Below are 13,216 nucleotides of genomic sequence, written 5' to 3'. Positions count from 1 at the left end.
TAGAGCTAGAAATTCATTACAGGAGGGGCCTTTAAGCCAAATGAAAGAAATTAGAAAAAAGTAGTTACAAGTATAATTCATTGGAGAACAATCTAAGGTTTTTTGTTGTTGCTTTGTATTGTCATGAAGAATTTAATCAAACAATAATGATGAAGATTTAAAATTTGTACGAAAAAAATTAGTATTGCGTTCATTATATCAGAAGAATAGAGCTTGTTCACGAGCTTTAATAAAAAAAATGATTAACATATTAGATCTGAACAAAAATTTAAAATCATGGTTGGCTCAAAACTGCTACTATTAGATTTTTCTTTCAACATAATTAGATTTTCCTCTAAATTGTATAGATGTTGTTTTATAGGAATTGACAAACAAAAAAAAAAAAAAAAAAGGAATTAGTTTAAAAAAATCAAAAGGTTATTGGCATCAGAAGGCTTATATGATAAAACAGAAGGCTAGTTATAAAGCTTGATGGTATAAGAATCAGAAAATTGTTTGCATAAACAAGTCTCAAACCCATGGCTTGCTGGAAACATTAAACTCCACTCCACCAATGGACCATATACTCTTTATTGAATAAACCAGGAAACAACACGTCTGAATGGGTGAAATTCCAAAATGGGTCCTAACATATTCTAGCCTCCATGTAGCTCCGCCCCTGTTTATCATAGTACAAAGTCAATCATAGGATAGTAGCCTGGCCAAAACCCTAATAAATACAAACATTTCAATTTGTAAACACTACGAATGAAGTAACAAGTTAGCTAGCTCGTGGTGAGAAATTTCAGTAGCAAATAAAGTACAAATTGGAAAACATAATTAGGGTATGTTGCAGGAGCATTACTTATGGCGCTGGGCAGGAACTGAAGATAAGCATCAGCCAACATTTTCCCAAGTTCAACCTGGGCAGGAGCAGTGAGGTGTACGCCATCAGGCTCCAGTGGCAGGCCTTTGGCGTCGACGGTTCTCACGTTTAGAAGGTCGACTCCCAGCTGGGCTTCTCTAACTATCTCTATCAGTGTTGCTTCATACCCAGATGCTAGAGCCACCTATACAACCAACACACATCACGCACTGTTATTTCTAGAGTTGCAGACACACCATTATCAACCAACTAATTAGTTCTTCACTAATTTATACAAAGTCACACGCTATCTCACTAGAAATTCTCTTTGCAAGACGTTCGTTTTTTTTAAAGAACATTTAAAGTTAAACGCGTTTAGAATAGACCTTATTGCATTTCAGTTGATTACCAAACGACATTATTTTATTAGTTTTGTTATAATATAAAACATACTCACACGCACATGCATACCAGGGCAGGACCTCGAAGCATGTACATTGTGATAATCCAATCCTCGAAAATGAAATGAAACAATTTGCCCATCGATTCTGTCTCTTCATTTCAACTCTCAGCTTAGATGTGAATTCCCTTTATTAATTTTTTTTTACCATTTCAATTGAATATAATTCATATCACATTAAGAAATACCAAGTTGCACTAGGTTTACCTAGGAATCGATCAAACTTGTAATTAAATTAGTTAACAGTGATACCGACTTCGTCAACTTCTTACATTTTAAAAATATCTAAACCTAGCTAACAACGTGACATCATACAGAAATTAGGAAAATCTGCCTTTGCTAAATTTGGATTAACGAGATCAAGGAATAAATGGAAGCTAAGGCAAGAAGCTGAAAATCTAAAAGAGTAAAACCATGTATTAATGTCTCTGTGAGTTGCGCGAGTTGGCTAGCTAGGACGGTGTGTTTATCCTCTTACTTTCGAATGCCACACCAGAATTTTATCGTTTGTATAAACAAAAACTGAGTACTTAATTAACAATACTAAGTAATCATACCTGGATTATTGGGAGATCAGGAGATTGCAGATCCAAACGTACATCCCCAAAAAAAGTTTCCAATCTGTTTTTATAAGACAGAGCGTCTTCTCTACTAGCTGTATCGCTCTCGCCCTGATACCACAGAAGTGCTCTGATCGAACCACCATTCTGCAACGAAGCCTTGGCCCTCCTGATCATCTGGTTGTACAGAAAGGAGCCACGTCTCCACTCGGTTATGTTAGTACCGCCGATCGCACAGGGGACTAACCCAATCTGACCAACGGTACTAGAGTGATTGGCCAATACCGCTTTGGCAAACGCCATGCCGGGTCCAATCCCATTGGTCTTCTCCACATCAATGTCGGCATGGAGAGGCTCGCTTGCTTTAACCCACGTGAGATTCACATTGAGCCGGAAGACTGATGGGTTGGGGCGGCACTCTGGCGGCACGACACCGTCCCAGGTGGCGATGCCTGTGGTGGTGTCGTTAACCACGCCACCTCGACCCGCCATGTTACTCTGTCCGGCCAGGATGAATATGCTTTTGAGATGTTGATCAGCTTTTTTGTTTGGTTGTTGGGTAGTTGGAGATGCTGAGCAGGCTTGAGCCACAAGAGACAAGACCAACATGAAAAGCAGCATTGTGGGACAGGAAACTGTGGCTTCTTTCTCTCAAACTTGAAGGCATTTTGCAAGCAAAGAATCTTGCATTTTTAATTTTTTTTTATGTCCAGTGATTAGTCGGACCAAGTCCACCTCAAAAAAAAAAAATGAGTTTAGAAGATGATTAGGTATTTATATATTAAAAAAATCATTTAACTTTTTTTTATAATTTTAAATATTTTTTATTAAGTTAATCAATCTGGGCCGTTGAATTTCAAAAGTTGAAATTCAACAACCCAAAAGTGGACACGTGGCCCACAGTGAGATTCTGACATTTTTTTTTCAGTCTGGAATGCGGGCTCATACACGCTTGTATCCCACGTGCCAGCTACAAAAAAAAAAAAAAAGGAATCAGCCATGGTTGACGTCAAATAGGCCAGTTCCTCACTCAGCTCATTCTAGGCTAACCTAAAGACTGGGGTGGACTTTGGGCTGGTCTATTTTATGGGGTGGAGTGGGTTTTTGGAGTGCCAGACCTTTTTTTTAGACTTTGGGTCAACCTCCAAAGGAGGAGTAGACTTGCTTTCAGTTGAGGTAGGAATCTTACTCTACACTCATGTTTGACTTTCAGTCACATAATCATTTGCAATTTCAAAAGAATAATGTTAGGGAGACCAAAATTTTAAACCAAATTTTGTAAATAAATGATGTGGTTGATTATTGGATTATTGCTGAAGTATTGGTTAACCTGTTTATTTCTCATTAGTGTCACATCGTTTGGTTTGCAAACTTGGTTTAAAAATTTGGCCTTCATAGCATTGTCCATTTTCAGAACTTTAGTGTCTTGTATTGTATAAATATCACCTCCTTACAAGAAGAATAGAAGTATTATTCTCCAAATCGACTAGCACTAACTAGGGGTGGGTTGGAAAAATCGAAAACTGAAAAAAACCTAACCAAATACCGAATCAAAACCGGAAAAACACAAATCGGGAAAAAAAAAAAAAACATAAAACTGAAGTAAGAAAACCAAACTGAACCAAACCAAAAGTTATTGGTTCGGTTTCGGTTTCGGTGTTTCAAAAATCAAACCAAATCGAACTGAACCGATTTAAATATAATTAAGTTTATTTATTAATTTAATATTTGGGTGTTTATATTCCAAGGCCAATTTAAGTTTAAACCCAAGTTTTAAGCTTTTATTTTAGGCCAACCATTAACCCATAATCCAAGTCCTTTTTCTTCTCTCCAATTAACCCTCTTCTTTCTTCCATTTTTTTTCCCCATCCAACTGTCTAATTTCTTCCTTTTTTTTCCCCACCCGACCCTCCCTGCATCTTCTTTCTCTTTCTTTTTTTTTCCTTCCTTCTTTCCCTAGAATGAAAAAACTGTAAGCAAAGTTGTAGAGCATAGACCAATTTTCAAATGGGAAAATTTGAAATAGATCCAATTTTTTAGACTACCTTTTGAAATAGGTCCAATTTTTAGTGACTTTTGACTTTTGAAATAGGTCTAATTTTTAGTTATTTTGGACCCATATCAAAAAACCCCTTTTCAAATTAAAAAAAAAAAAAAAGGTTTTATAAAAAAACTGAACCGAACCGAAAGCAAGCCCAAAAAAACCTAACCAAATAAAAAGCCCAAAAAATGAACTGAACCAAATCCAAATTTCGGTTTTGGCAAAAAACCAAACTGATCGAAACCTAACCCACCCCTAAAACCAACGCCTGTTTAATTAAAAAAAAAAAAAATCAAAACCCTAATCCTATGCCGTGTTGCTCTTGAGCGACCAGCCCAAAAAACGCAACAACCGTTGCTTGATTCCTATTATCTTCGATCCTCTGCTTTGACGAGCAGGTCTACTCGATTCGATCTCCAGGAATCGATTGTTTAAGTCCATCACCGATACCACCGAAATCCAGTCTTTCGTTGCTTCGATTGTTGTTCAGTCAAACAACTCAATTTTAATATTAGAGTGTTGCAAGATGAACACAACTATGACCTATGGGCACCTCTCATTGAGATGCACATAGTCGGAAGAAAGAAGTTGGTATATTTTTGTGGCTCGAGTAAGGCTTCAGCTGAAGACAATCATATGTACGATGATTGGTACTCTGAGGACCAGAAAGTCAAGAACTGGCTTCTATCCTCCATGAAGCCAAAACTGATGAAGCAATATACTCGGTTACCGACTGCAACTGACATTTGGAAAGCCTTGAAGGCTGCTTTATTTGATGAGAAGAATAAAATGCGAGTTTATACCTTGAGCATCTCACCTCCAACCAAATGGGAAGCCTGTGTCTACTTACTTTGGTGAACTCACTGAAAATTTTCAGGAGTTAGATCACTACACTAAGGTATCCATGAGTTGTGAAAATGATACTAAGATTTATCAAGAATCATAGGAGCATCAACGAGTTCATCCTATCCTGGGAGGCCGTGATGATAAGTTTGAACAAGTTCGTGGTGAGGTTCTGCGCAAATAACCAACCATGAGCCTTCAAGCATCCTATGCCTATGTACGTCGCGAGTCAGACGGATGCTATAAATGGCGAGGGGGAAAAGATGGAAGCGTTGGTTGTTTGTAACCATCCCTCCTCAGAATCGGTCCAATTCATTTGGTTTAGGAGGCCGGCCTTATACTGATTCATCCAAATGCACTGAGCGTAGCAAGTGTGCCTATTGCAATCTTCTTGATCACTAAAAAGCCAAATGCTACGTGCTAATTGGTAATCTTGGAGAGTGGGATAACAGAGTGATCCGTGCCGTAACAAACAACGTGCTGCGTTGGGATGAACCAAATATTGTTTTGTATTTGTTTTATATATTACAAGTTTTCAAATATATAAAAATCCTCAAATATTATGTGATATTTATAAATTTTCCATGTTTAGTTCAACTGAAAATGCATTCCAATCATCGCGGGGGGATCCAACTCCTACATTGAAGCACTTGTAGAAGATCCAACGGTAGGGTTTCGTGATCAATACGAGTGTTGCCTCCTATGGCTGGATGTTTCCTTTCCTGTTCTATTTCACCACTTGTCAAAACGAGTTGACCAAATCGAAGCATTCGCTGACCGATTGGAGCTCCGGACCTGGATTCGTATTGTAGGGCAAAAATGAATAATTTGGACGACGAGTTTGCCTTAGAGTCACTGCTTAGATCTGGTATCCAAAAGACTAAGGATGATACATGTAAGCTCACACAGCGCCAAACCCACAAAATCCAACAGTTCAAAAGAAAATGAGATGTCCACCAACTGGACGTAACATGACATCGTTGCATGAAAAGAATGGAGGCCGCATGGGAAAACTTGGTTCTGAAACCAAGTTTGACCATCGTGGGCAACTTCTTGAAGAAAAATGATCAAGTTGATTCAGAAATCCACCTTCCATGTCATGTTTTGGCCCCTGCCCTTTACAATAAAGCTTTCTATTATCAATGGAATGCTTGTTCCTTGTTTCCTTTTCCCTACAAATAATAGTATTCATTTTTTTATCACATTTTTTTTGTCAAATTCAAATAAATATTACGTACTTGGAGATAACACTACTTGGCTCCTTAACTATAAAATAAATATTTACTCGCTCAAGTGAAACTACGAGTCTATAAAATAACTCCTCAGTTTGGAGCATATCCACCAAGGGTAGCTAAATTTGACCTTTGAATTGCACAAAAATTATTCATAGACTCGTAGTTTTCGAGTTTAACAATATCGCTCCAACAGTACTCTCTAATTCTATTACTTCAAAATTTTAATTATTTTGTAATGAGATTGAATCATTTGGATAACTGTTCACAAAGTGAGATCCAAATGGTCTGTTGAAAAGGTTTATGATGTGTGTTTGATGAGTCAAATTTCTCGTAAACAACCTTCAGCTAGTCTATTAGAGATGCTTTTTTTAAGTTCATATATTTCCAAAGAGATATTTGTCGGTTTGCCTCCTAAACTTGTATAGAGTTGCCAATTTCTCCAAATTTCATCCAAATTTCTTTTTTTTTTCTTTGCGACCATGCAGTTGTCATGTGTTGTCTGCTAAATATATAAAAAAATTGGATGAAAATTTTTAAAAATCTAGCGTCATGGGGGAAATTGACTATTTATAAAAGTTCACAAGGGTAATCGGCTAAAATTAAGGTTCAAGGGGAAATTTGACTAATTAAAAAAATTCAGAGGATAATCGTCTAAAATTAAAATTTAAGGAGAAATTGATATCTCAATACAAGTTCTGGGGAAGAAAGTAAACCGACAAATATGCCATTTCCAAACTATGCTTTATCCATCATCTCATGCTACTATGGTCTGAGCCCCTTATATATCAACTTAATTTTAAGTTGGACCTGTTCAGCAAATTCCTGTATCTTGTTTCATCAATGTACTGGTTTGGGCCACACTAAATTTTAACAAAGTCTTGGCCCATACTAAAACCTCTAAGTAAAAGTCTAAAACAGTGTTCAAAGAACAGTCTCCTACCACATTTGCCCTCACATTTTTACATAATCTCGATTTTGCCCTCCTACATAAGTGTTTATCAGAATTTCCATTTGCTTTCATCTTCTTCATCTCTCCTGAAATGAAAAAAAAAAAAAAAAAACTGAGTTCATCTAAAGAATCCCAAAATCAAAATCCATCCAGATCATTTCCAATCTCCAACGACAATTGGTTTTCTTTTTCTTCCCTCTCCCTCGATGCTCTCTGGCTTCTCTCTGTAAAATACCCACCCGCCGCTGTCATTTTTATTGTCAAAATAATTTTGAGCTATTGCTCTATCCATTATCTATAATAAAGAGAAATGCACATAACATGTCCTTTATAAATAATGTATCTTCACCATATAAATTTTATACTCGAAATCGTTCAATTTCTTAAGTTGTATTTGAAGATCATCTCTACATAAAAGCATTAGAATTAGAGATGGTTTATTCATTCAGATGTATCAAATAAATAGACAATTCATTGAAAATATGTTACTAGGCGTCCCACGGTGGATAACAATCTTCAATTTAGAATTTTTTAATTTTTTTAATTTTTATTTTTTATTTTTGTAAGAATGATCTTCAAATGAATATTAAGAAATTAAGTGACTTTGATTATGAAATTTGTATGGTAAAGATTTTGCAGATGGGTGGGGTAACTATATATAAGTACTTTCAATATATAGTAAAGAGGTTTTATTTTCTAATATAAGAACATCTTATTTCAAGGATGCAATCAATCGACTCATTATAATTGTTTATCTATTTAATCATTTACACTCTTATTTCATCTTTATATATCCTAATTTTTTTTAGATAACAATTACACGAGAAACTAAAATATAAATGGTTAAGGCTTTTTATTTTAGAACCCCACATAATGTTGAATGCACCTCACATTAAAATTCAATATTAAATGACTTATGTACCCTACTATGCAATATAATTTCAACCTTATTAAGTTTAAAAAATATAAGAAATTTATAAATACACCCCACATCACTTTTAACGTATTGTTTATCATTTTCAACTATCAATACCTCTCATACCCCTCTATTGTTGAGCAAAACTCTAACCAGTGAAGCTACAAACACAATGATTGAGAAAAATTATTTTTGACGAATGGAACACGAAATTAATGTTTTGGAAACTTCACATGAAGTAAGATTTCACATCTTTTTGGAATTACTTTTTCTCTGTTTGGCTCATTCCAGTATAATTTGGTGATACAACCTCTCTCTTCCCGCCACTAAATTTCCTAAATATACCGCAACACGAGATTTCCTAAATATACCCCAACACGTTGTGAAAAATGCTAAAGAAAATTGTGTAACAAGGAGGTTTGTGTTTGATGCCTCAAAGATTGCTGCTTTCCAATCCGAAGCTGCCAATGCCACAGTGCCAAGCCCTACGCGTACTTAAGCCATTTCGACACATTTGGAAATGCACAACGGAAGCATCAAGATCAAGACTAGGTTATGGAAGATATAGACCACAACTGTTGCCGCAGTTGGTGTCCGTTGCAAAGAAATTAGGTGTATGTTGATAATGTGGGATGTAAGGGTATCATGGGGAGTATGTGGAGTGTATTAAGATAATCTACACTACCAATTAATAAAAAGGAAAACTAATAAAAATGACTTGAAAACTTTAAGTTTTAACGATAAGGATAAAATAAAGGGTAAAGTGAATACTACCAGAATTGACTTTTTAATGTAAAAATGTGATTTTTCATTAAATTAAACAGTACAGGGAGGTTTTCGTTAATGTTCCCTCAATAAAACCCTAGTTGTCAACCAAAACTCCATGAAATTACCATTTTAACCCCCTCCCCAAAATTGAACTCAAGTAAAAAATATGGGCAATTTAGTAATTACATGAACAGAAATTTTGTTGTTTTTTATAGCAATCTCACAGCTAGGTTAGTGTGATAGCCCGTCCCAAAATATTTGTATCGATGGCGTGGAATGACGATTTTGCCCTTGGACCTTAGTTGGAGTCATGGGTGATTTGTTTTTTTTTTGGTTGATGGCTGCAAACTAGACCACACACACACTCACACACCCAAGTATCCCGTTGACCCTCTTTCGCTCTCCTCTCTCTCGGATTTTCTTCCAATTCCGTACAGTTGTATGGACAAACCTTGGACCAATCATTTCATGCACAAATCGAAGATTTGAAGGCTGGTTTTGGACTCCTAGCAAGCCCAGGAACTCATCCATACCTTTGGTTAGACGTGAAACCTTCGAAAACCCTAGTTTCTCGCGAACCCTGATTTGGAGTACTTTTCATACACTCGTCATCGTGAAGTTTTCAAGGAATTTTAAGGTTATAGGGAGCCTTAAAACATCTTCACGAAGCTCGGGGAGTAATTTTGAAGTGATTTGGATGTCGGGAAGCCCAGGTTTAGTGAGTTGCAGGTTTAGCCGGAATATCGAAGGTTTTTCAAGCGACTTTTCATTGGTTTTAGGTCCCCAAAGTGGTATGATTATGTTCTTTTCATCTTAAGCTTCATTTTGGTACAAATTTCATGGATTTTGGTTGAGAAATGAAGAAGATATTGAAGTTTTAAAATTTCCCAGTTTCTGGCGATCGCAGCGGTGACCGCCGCCGGACTCTGGCGAGCCAAGGAAGAAGGAGGAGAATATTCCATCAAAGTTGACAGAATATTCAGACGTCGCCAGGTAACTTTAACGGCATATTCTAAATTTTAACAGAATATTCCCTAACGCCGTTAGGGAATTCGTTTGGTGTGCCAGGCACATGCCTGCGCGTGAGCCGCGCGTCTGGCTGTGCCTTGGCCGGCATGTGGCGGCGCGTGGGTGCTTGGAAAATTTTTCTAAAAATATGGGGATGTTCCTGAGGTTGAATAGGTCACGTTTGTATATTCAAACACCTCATTTAAGCATTGTATGAGAAGTTATTACCTAGTTTTGGTTATGTGCTTTAGATTAACGTTTTTATAGTTGTTTCGCATATAGGTGAGACCTATCCTCAAGACGAGCGCAGTCAATCGAGGCTCGAGGCTACGACCCTTCCACATACCAGTGAGTGGGCTTTTGGTTTCCGTATATACCTATATACTTGAGATTTTTCCTAAAAAATGAAATTGAATGATTATACGTTTTAAAATGCCATGCATAGTATCTGCCTATTTTATTTATGCATTAGTAGTTGCATATATTTATGATTGGTGATGCGGATTTTCTTCCAATTCCGTACAGTTGTACGGACAAACCTTGGACCAATCATTTCATGCACAAATCGAAGATTGAAGGCTGGTTTTGGACTCCTAGCAAGCCCAAGAACTCATCCATACCTTTGGTTAGATGTGAAACCTTCGAAAACCCTAGTTTCTCGCGAACCCCGATTTGGAGTACTGTTCATACACTCGTCATCGTGAAGTTTTCAAGGAATTTTAAGGTTATAGGGAGCCTTAAAACATCTTCACGAAGCTCGGGGAGTAATTTTGAAGTGATTTGGATGTCGGGAAGCCCAAGTTTAGTGAGTTGCAGGTTTAGCCGGAATATCGAAGGTTTTTCAAGCGACTTTTCATTGGTTTTAGGTCCCCAAAGTGGTATGATTATGTTCTTCTCATCTTAAGCTTCATTTTGGTACAAATTTCATGGATTTTGGTTGAGAAATGAAGAAGATATTGAAGTTTTAAAATTTCCCAGTTTCTGGCGATCGCAGCGGTGACCGGCGCCGGACTCTGGCTAGCCAAGGAAGAAGGAGGAGAATATTCCATCAAAGTTGACAGAATATTCAGACGTCGCCAGGTAACTTTAACGGCATATTCTAAATTTTAACAGAATATTCCCTAACGCCGTTAGGGAATTCGTTTGGTGTGCCAGGCACATGCCTGCGCGTGAGCCGCGCGTCTGGCTGTGCCTTGGCCGGCATGTGGCGGCGCGTGGGTGCTTGGAAAATTTTTCTAAAAATATGGGGATGTTCCTGAGGTTGAATAGGTCACGTTTGTATATTCAAACACCTCATTTAAGCATTGTATGAGAAGTTATTACCTAGTTTTGGTTATGTGCTTTAGATTAACGTTTTTATAGTTGTTTCGCATATAGGTGAGACCTATCCTCAAGACGAGCGCAGTCAATCGAGGCTCGAGGCTACGACCCTTCCACATACCAGTGAGTGGGCTTTTGGTTTCCGTATATACCTATATACTTGAGATTTTTCCTAAAAAATGAAATTGAATGATTATACGTTTTAAAATGCCATGCATAGTATCTGCCTATTTTATTTATGCATTAGTAGTTGCATATATTTATGATTGGTGATGCGGATTTTCTTCCAATTCCGTACAGTTGTACGGACAAACCTTGGACCAATCATTTCATGCACAAATCGAAGATTGAAGGCTGGTTTTGGACTCCTAGCAAGCCCAGGAACTCATCCATACCTTTGGTTAGACGTGAAACCTTCGAAAACCCTAGTTTCTCGCGAACCCCGATTTGGAGTACTGTTCATACACTCGTCATCGTGAAGTTTTCAAGGAATTTTAAGGTTATAGGGAGCCTTAAAACATCTTCACGAAGCTCGGGGAGTAATTTTGAAGTGATTTGGATGTCGGGAAGCCCAAGTTTAGTGAGTTGCAGGTTTAGCCGGAATATCGAAGGTTTTTCAAGCGACTTTTCATTGGTTTTAGGTCCCCAAAGTGGTATGATTATGTTCTTCTCATCTTAAGCTTCATTTTGGTACAAATTTCATGGATTTTGGTTGAGAAATGAAGAAGATATTGAAGTTTTAAAATTTCCCAGTTTCTGGCGATCGCAGCGGTGACCGCCGCCGGACTCTGGCGAGCCAAGGAAGAAGGAGGAGAATATTCCATCAAAGTTGACAGAATATTCAGACGTCGCCAGGTAACTTTAACGGCATATTCTAAATTTTAACAGAATATTCCCTAACGCCGTTAGGGAATTCGTTTGGTGTGTCAGGCACATGCCTGCGCGTGAGCCGCGCGTCTGGCTGTGCCTTGGCCGGCATGTGGCGGCGCGTGGGTGCTTGGAAAATTTTTCTAAAAATATGGGGATGTTCCTGAGGTTGAATAGGTCACGTTTGTATATTCAAACACCTCATTTAAGCATTGTATGAGAAGTTATTACCTAGTTTTGGTTATGTGCTTTAGATTAACGTTTTTATAGTTGTTTCGCATATAGGTGAGACCTATCCTCAAGACGAGCGCAGTCAATCGAGGCTCGAGGCTACGACCCTTCCACATACCAGTGAGTGGGCTTTTGGTTTCCGTATATACCTATATACTTGAGATTTTTCCTAAAAAATGAAATTGAATGATTATACGTTTTAAAATGCCATGCATAGTATCTGCCTATTTTATTTATGCATTAGTAGTTGCATATATTTATGATTGGTGATGCGGACGCACAGGTAAGTGCCAAGTAAGTTCATAAATTAAATATAGGAGATTGCTTTAGTTATGCGAGATATGATGTGATGCATTGAGAGCTTATAAACATGCACCCCTGTGTTAGTGCTCCCGCCCAAAGTTATGGCACAGTCCTTCACATGATGTTCACCTCCCGTACCATATGCTCACCTTGGATCCAAGTTAGGTGCATAGTCCTGTTGTACAAACCACTTTAGGTGGTTCCGACTCGTAGGTGACCCGCGATTATTCGCACAGTCTTCACGTGATCGTAGCACTAGAGCATAATTATTTTACACCTAGTCCTGTCGTACAGACCACTTTAAGTGGTTTCGACTCGTGTGCAGGATTTGATATGATTGAGATTGGTTATTTGCTATAAACTTAGCCGTGCAAGTCACGTTAGGTGGTTCCGGCTGATATCAGATCTGGCATTGATATATTTTAACTGGATTACTTATAGCATTTCATTGTGATACTTTGGCATGTTATATTTCTATGGATTTTCATCCTAAGCATGATTTCTGATATAGCATATATTCTATTTTCTGGGAAATTATACAGGTTTTACGACGAGGGTTAGAACTTTTGAGAAAAAAATGAAATGATTTTGAAAAGCTTTGTTTTTGCCTACTCACACTTCCTATTTTGCGCTCCTCCAGGTTCTAGTTAGGAGTGCTTTTTGGTGGCTTACGAGGAATCCACGGCAGTTCTGACAGATTATCACCATTGTAGGTTACCTTTGGTGTTGTGTAATTAGTATTTGTCCTGCTGGACTGCACTTAAGCTACTTATGCTTTGGTTGTGAATTTACACTTATTTCATCTTGCACTTGTTCTCATTTAGTGCTCTAGTTAGTTTGGTTTTTATTTATTCGCATTTCTTATATTATT

General features: G+C 37.6%; 1 protein-coding gene across 2 annotated transcripts; it reads right to left on the bottom strand.

Annotated features, from left to right (window-relative positions):
- Window positions 1-462: 462 nt before the first annotated feature.
- LOC137718413 (probable carbohydrate esterase At4g34215) lies at window positions 463-2,518 on the bottom strand. 2 transcript variants are annotated; one of them, XM_068457955.1, is made up of 3 exons: window positions 1,862-2,518; window positions 845-1,049; window positions 463-658 (listed from the first exon to the last, which is right to left on the bottom strand). In XM_068457955.1, exons 1-3 carry the CDS (start codon window positions 2,483-2,485, stop codon window positions 636-638), a joined length of 852 nt encoding a protein of 283 aa, XP_068314056.1. In that variant the 5' UTR covers window positions 2,486-2,518; the 3' UTR covers window positions 463-635. The 2 variants fall into 2 exon arrangements, with proteins under 2 accessions (XP_068314056.1, XP_068314055.1); XM_068457954.1 differs by lacking the exon at window positions 463-658 and having other exon boundaries at window positions 670-1,049.
- Between the last annotated feature and the right edge of the window lie 10,698 nt (window positions 2,519-13,216).

Source organism: Pyrus communis, chromosome 15 (assembly GCF_963583255.1).
Source record: "Pyrus communis chromosome 15, drPyrComm1.1, whole genome shotgun sequence".
Taxonomy (NCBI): domain Eukaryota; kingdom Viridiplantae; phylum Streptophyta; class Magnoliopsida; order Rosales; family Rosaceae; genus Pyrus; species Pyrus communis.
Note: the sequence above shows the minus strand (reverse complement) of the source record. Positions and strands in the feature narration are given on the sequence as shown.